Below are 6,335 nucleotides of genomic sequence, written 5' to 3' on the forward strand. Positions count from 1 at the left end.
CCCCACAGCAAACATTTACTTCTCTTTCCTTTGATGATTCAATTTCAGTTTCAAGCTACTGCTAAAAGAAAACCAGATTTTACCTCTGTGAGATTTGTTGAGAAGCCACAGATCTATCATTAATGTGATCTATCATTAATGGCATTTCCAATTCCTCCAACAGCAAGACAGAAACAAGAGATATAGCCTATCATTACATAAACCAAAGTGATGTGGTAAGCATAAAGGAGTGTTTCAAGCAAGCAGAAGGAACCTGTTTATATCTTTTATGTCTCTCTTCTGTTACAATAACTCAGGAAAGAGGGAAATTAAAGGACTTCAAAGGGAGCTGGACCAGTAGATCTGCTCTACACCACAGCTTCATGTATGCATGGAGTATACATAGACCAAGAGGCAATTGTTCAAACAGAATAAGGGAACACCAAATGGTTTAAAATTAGGAAAGGTATGTGTCAGGGTTGTATTCTTTCATCATGCTTATTCATCCTGAATGCTGAGCAAATAATCCAAGAAGCTGGATTATATGAAGAAAAATGTGGCATCAGGATTGGAGGAAGACTCATTAACAACGTGAAATATACAGATGATACACCTTGCTTGCTTAAAATGAAGAGGACTTAAAATATTTACTGATGAAGATCAAAGACCACAGCCTTCTGTATGGGTTGCATCTCAATGTAAAGAAAACAAAAATCCTCACCACTGGGTGAATAAATAACATCCATATAAATGGAGAAAACACTGAAGTTATCAAAGACTTCATTTTGCTTGAATTAACCATCAACATACATGGAAGCAGCAGTCAAAAAAGTAAATGGCATAGTGCACTAGGCAAATCTGCTGCACAAGACCTCTTTAAAGTGTTTAAGATAACAGTTTGAGGACTAAGGTGGGCCTGACCTAAACCATGGTATTTTCAATTGCCTCATATTCATGTGAGAGTTGAACAATGAATAAGGAAAATATATAGAATTGATATATTTGAATTATGGTGTTGGAGAAGAACAGTAAAAGTACCATGGACTGCCAGAAAACAAATTTGTCTTGGAAGAAATATGCTCCTTAGAACTTAAGGATGATAAAACTTTGTATCTCATACTTTGGACGTGTTGTCAGTAGAGACAAGTTCCTGGAGAAGGATACCATGCTTTGTGGAGCATGAGTGAAAAAGAAGAAGACCCCAATGAAATATATTGACAGAGTGGCAAAAAACAATAGGCTCAAAGGTAACAATTGTGAGGAAGACCTAGGAATGGGCAGTGTCTCATTCTGTTTTCTATAGAGTCATTATGAGTCAAAACTGAATCAAAGGCACATAATAAAAACAATGACACATCCCATAACTTCCATATGGATGAATAAATTAAATAAGAAATATAGAATTGCTGTTGTTTGTTGTTAGCCTCCATCGAGTTGACACCTGCCAAATGGCAGTGCCATGTACACAACAGAATAAACTACTGTCTAGACCGGCAGCATCTCCATGATTGGTTTTTAGATTGAACTGCTGTGATCCATAGATTTCCACTGGCTGATTTTTGAAAATCAATCCCTAGGCTTTTCTTCCTACTCTTAGTCTGGAAGCTCTGCTGAAACCTACACAACATCATAGCAATATGGTGGCCACCACTGATAAATAGGTGGTAGCTATGCAAATAGGTGGTATCAAATCCACGTCTCCTACATAGAAGGCAACAATAATGAAATACAAATCCTTAATGTCAAAAATTGCACTGATAAACTGGATAAAAAACTCAAAGTCATGTATAAACCTAAGTTGATAACATTAAAAATTGAGCATCCTGAGGGTTCTGGCAGATAACTGCTAAGACAAAGTCTCCTTGTTGTTTTACTAGTGGGATTTTTATTTTCCTGAGAGAATTCTTGTATGGATTGCTAATATATAAACCAGAAACTAAAACAAAACAAATCAGAACTAACAAACAAACAAAAAAATCCAGAACTACTATGTTGTTGTTGTTGTTATGTGCCGTGGAGTCAGTTCCGACTCATAGCGACCCTGTACAGGGTTTTCGAGGCTGTAAATGTTTATGGGAGCAGAGCGCCTCATCTTTCTCCCACAGAGCAGCTGGTAGTGTCAAACTGCTGACCTTGCGGTTCGCAGCCCGATTCGTAACCGTTACGCTACCAGAACTACTATAGTTACAGTGATATCCTGATGTAAGACAAACTACTTAACCTTTGAGGATTTATCTTTGAGGATAAAATACAGTAAAATTTATAAATTGTAAAGTTAAGTATATTTTCATTTTAAAGAAGGAGTCTTAAATTTAAAATCTTCAAGAATTAAAAAACAGTCTCCTAATACAGCCTCCCAGCATCATAATCAATAAAGATTCTTTAAGTCAGAAGAGCTTTTTCAATGTCCCTTAAATCATGTTTGAAGTTTCCAGACTTATTAACTTGAAAGGCTTGCTTTGGTATTTAGATTTCTCAAAGCATGCCTTCAGTTTTTTTTTTTCTTTTGAAGTAATAAAATAGGATAGATCTCTTCCCTCCCTTCTGCTGAATTACTGGAGAAATCAAGGTCTTTTCTGCAAAGATGGGTAGATTTGGGGGACAACACTGACGGTAGTGATTTCTGAGCATATATTAAGGAATTATCATTGTGTTTCACTTTTCAGGACATCATTCCTGTTGTGGCAGGCCCTGAAGTCTGAACCAGGGCCATGGAAGGCTCTGTGTTGAGCCCCACATCCTGGGAGAAAAGGCGGGCCTGGCTCCGTCAGAGTCGTCACTGGCAGACCCAGGTCCTGGAAGAGGAGGCTGCAGCTGCCCTGCAGGATGTCCCAGAAACAGAACCATCCAGCCTGGATGATGTTTTCCAAGAAGGTAGGACAATATTAAATATCAGCTGGTCTGCCATGTTGTCTTGTCATGGAGTAAATATGACAGTGGGCACAGGTCTGTAGAGATAGTCAATGGGTCCTTCTTTGAGGGCATACCCATAATCCAGGCTAGGAGGAGGTGTACAGGAAAGCAGAAAGAGAGGAAATGTGTACTATTTTTATATATAGGTATAGTACTTTCAGACTTTAAAGAAAACTTTGTAGTAAATAGAAAGATTCATGCTGTGGATCGTGTAATAATAAAGTAGGCGTGGGAAAGAAGTGTAGAATGGGGTTAGTTGGAGGGAAGGAGGTCTGACTTTCTTAAACTGTCATAGTGAACTGGTTTCTAACTTTCCTAGGGAATCCAATCAATAAAATAGAAGACTGGCTGCAGGATTGTGGGTAAGTACTGGAGGGAGAAGGGGATTAGATGCGGTTGATGGTTTATTTGTTAATAGGCACAGACTCTTAGGAACTCAAGGAAAGGGGAAAAGTTTGAACTGGGCTTGAAATTTAGAACTTATATTGAGACTGGAGCATTCCAAGAAATTTGGAAAACAGCTACATGGCCAACCAATTGGAAGACATTAATATTTGTACTCATTCCAAAGAAAGGTGACCCAACAGAATGAGAAAACCATTGAAAAATGTAATTAATAAGATTAAAATATGCTCATTGATTTTAAATACATTACATTCTAGTTAGAAAGAATGTTGTTGTTGTTGTTGTTGTTGTTGTTGTTGTTGTTGTTAAGTGCCATCGAGTCAGTTCCCACCCATAGCGGCCCTGTATAGGGTTTCCAAGGAGCAGCGGGTGAGCTTGAACTGCTGACCTTGCAGTTCAAACGGCTTAGTAGTCTGGCACATTAACCCACAGCACCACACCACATAAAGAATACACTCACAGATATAGAAGATTGTAAGCTCCAAATATCCCCTTTACTCTCCATGCTCTACAAAGATAAACCCTGAACTTTATCTTATGCTGAAAAGGCAGTCTGGTAATTGAACAGGCTCTAGGATTTGACCTACTTCTTGTGTTCAATTTAAGCAATAACTGAAATTCTTTCTTCCTCAGATTCCTTATTCTAAAATTGGAGGCTAGAATAACAAAATTTCAAAAGTCTTGTGAGGTTTAAATGAAGCAATATATGTACAAGTGTTTTATGCTCTGTAACAGTGTATGCATGATAAGTTTACAAAGTAAGTTCTTTATGCATTCTTTTAAAACCACAAATGATTTTATCTGCACATCCATCCATCTATCCATCTGTCCATCCATCCATCCATCAATCCATGCTATCATCTATTCATCTACCCATCTGCTCACCTATGCATCTGTCCATTTATCTGCCTATCTATCTGTCTGTCTCTCTATTTGTCTATCTATCTGGGAAGGTATGCCCAGAGTGGCATATATCATCTTTAGAAAGAAATGGGAGTAAAATGGGACTTCCATTGTTTCTTTAATATTTTTATTTCTTTTTTATCAGCAGAGATATGAAGTAAATATAGCAAAATGCTTATATGTCTGAAAATAGGTGGCTAGTGCATGTGTGTTTGTCATCGTTTCTATACTTTTCTCTGTGTCAATCTTTTTTCAATATTTAAGCTTCTTAAAGGTTTCAAGGAAGCCTATCAATGTCTTGTAGGTTCAGAAATTATTTACAAATTTCTCTAATAAGTACATGATACTTTTCTATTGTGTGAGAAAAGAAGAAAATTAGAGGGTAAAGATGATGACTGACAATAATGAAAGAACACTTGACTTTTGATAATAGAGAATATAGAAGATAAGAGGAAAAGCATTCTGAGTATAATGGAGTTCCTGATTTAACACAACCTTTGATTCTCAGTCTGCTAAGACTGCATAGGGGGGAACTGGACAAGGAATCCACGTTCACTGGTTATCTGTTCAAGTTCCTGTCAGGTGTCCCAGGAGGCACTTCATAAATTTTATTTCAAGAATGTATCGCTTCCATTTTCTTTCCAAGGCCAAACATCCTCCAGTAGCAAGAGTGTTTTATTTTCTGACAAGTTCTACAGAAACAAGGTTCACCAATGTTAGTGTGAATGCCTGTCAGTGCAATAAGATCTAGTCACAGACCATTCTGCTACTACTTTAGATTGTGTACTTCTTTTTAAAATGTGTCGCTCCTTTTTCTTTCTTCTCTTAAATTCTCAGGGGACTTTCTAGAGTCTCAGTGTGTTGCTTGTGAATCATTAGATGCAGGGTCCAGAGCCAAAAGTTCATCCCTGTAGGGTTTTGTTTACATCTATGCAAAGAAAATTCTATGGAAATTGTGTGAGGAAGTTAAAACAGCCACATGCTTCTTCTCACAATGAATTTATTCTTCCAATAAATTATGAATTGGATGTACAGAAGGAGCAGTGCTTTGGCTGTTCAAAATGTTATCAAGACAACTTCTAACAGAAAGGTGGAGAAACAGAAGCAACTATGGATCTAGTCGCTAGTCATTGATCATATGGTGTAGGCCAGAGTTGGGGAACATCTGACCCACAAAATAATTTGGTCTTACCCTGCCAAGGTAACCGCAGTTCCACCCATCACATTGTTGCTGTTGTTGTTAAGTGATGTCCCATTTCCAACTCATAGCAACCCTGTATAGGGTTTCTGAGGAGCAGCTGGTAAGCAGCAGTTCTTTTGTTCTTTTTAAGATGAAATGCAATAAAACATGATAAATCCACTGCCATCAAGTTGATTCCAACTCATAATGACCCTATATATATTTACTGAAAATTGGACAAGTATTAAATAATTAAATAGTTTGACGAAGTTTCAGAGACAAAATAACCCATGAGACAAAAGCATGATATTATCAGAACTTTAGAAATCTTTTTGCAATCCTTTCCACTCATGACCCTGCCTCCAAGCATGGTGAACCAATGTCCTGACTTCTAACATCATGCATAAAGTTTGGAATCTTTGATTGTGTTATAAATGGAGTCATATAATGGATAGTCTTTTTTTTTTTTAATGTTTTATTGTGAATTATGTGATAGTTTACTTGGAAGAACATTAACTTAGGATATCGTATATCATTTCATTGCCATGGTTACAATCCTCTGCATGCATCATCAACCAACCAAAGAATATACACTACAAGCCTGTCCACCAGTCATCAGCACACAGCCCCTCTCCCTCTCTGGGTCTAAAGTCCTGACCACTCCATCTTTCCATGTCATCGTCTCTGCCTCCATCTCTGGTGTCACTGCTTCTCTGGGTAGGGTCCAGCTCTCCGCTCTTCTCCCTTGCTAGTCCCAGGGACCTCCGCTCCTAGACTGCAAAGTCAGTAACTCCTCTCCTTTTGCTACAAAATGTCTACCTTTACATTTCCAGCCATCACAGTCGGTCCTTATAACAATCATTCACTATTGTATCACAAGAGACCTATCCCCATCTCCTTTCATCAGCCTGACCCAAACAGATTGGTTTACTACTCAGTGGAGATTCTACCTTCC

The 6,335-nt window shown here is 38.0% G+C and overlaps 1 protein-coding gene across 1 annotated transcript in view; it reads left to right on the forward strand.

Annotated features, from left to right (window-relative positions):
- Nucleotides 1-2,690: 2,690 nt before the first annotated feature.
- TESPA1 (thymocyte expressed, positive selection associated 1) overlaps nt 2,691-6,335 on the forward strand; it is a 31,313-nt gene continuing 27,668 nt past the window's right edge. Inside the window, exons 1-2 of the mRNA XM_006870119.1 lie at nt 2,691-2,853; nt 3,212-3,254. Coding sequence (XP_006870181.1) covers nt 2,691-2,853; nt 3,212-3,254 — 206 coding nt within the window. The remainder of the gene's footprint in view (nt 2,854-3,211; nt 3,255-6,335) is intronic.

The sequence above is a fragment of the Chrysochloris asiatica genome, unplaced genomic scaffold (assembly GCF_000296735.1).
Source record: "Chrysochloris asiatica unplaced genomic scaffold, ChrAsi1.0 scaffold00138, whole genome shotgun sequence".
Lineage (NCBI taxonomy): Eukaryota > Metazoa > Chordata > Mammalia > Afrosoricida > Chrysochloridae > Chrysochloris > Chrysochloris asiatica.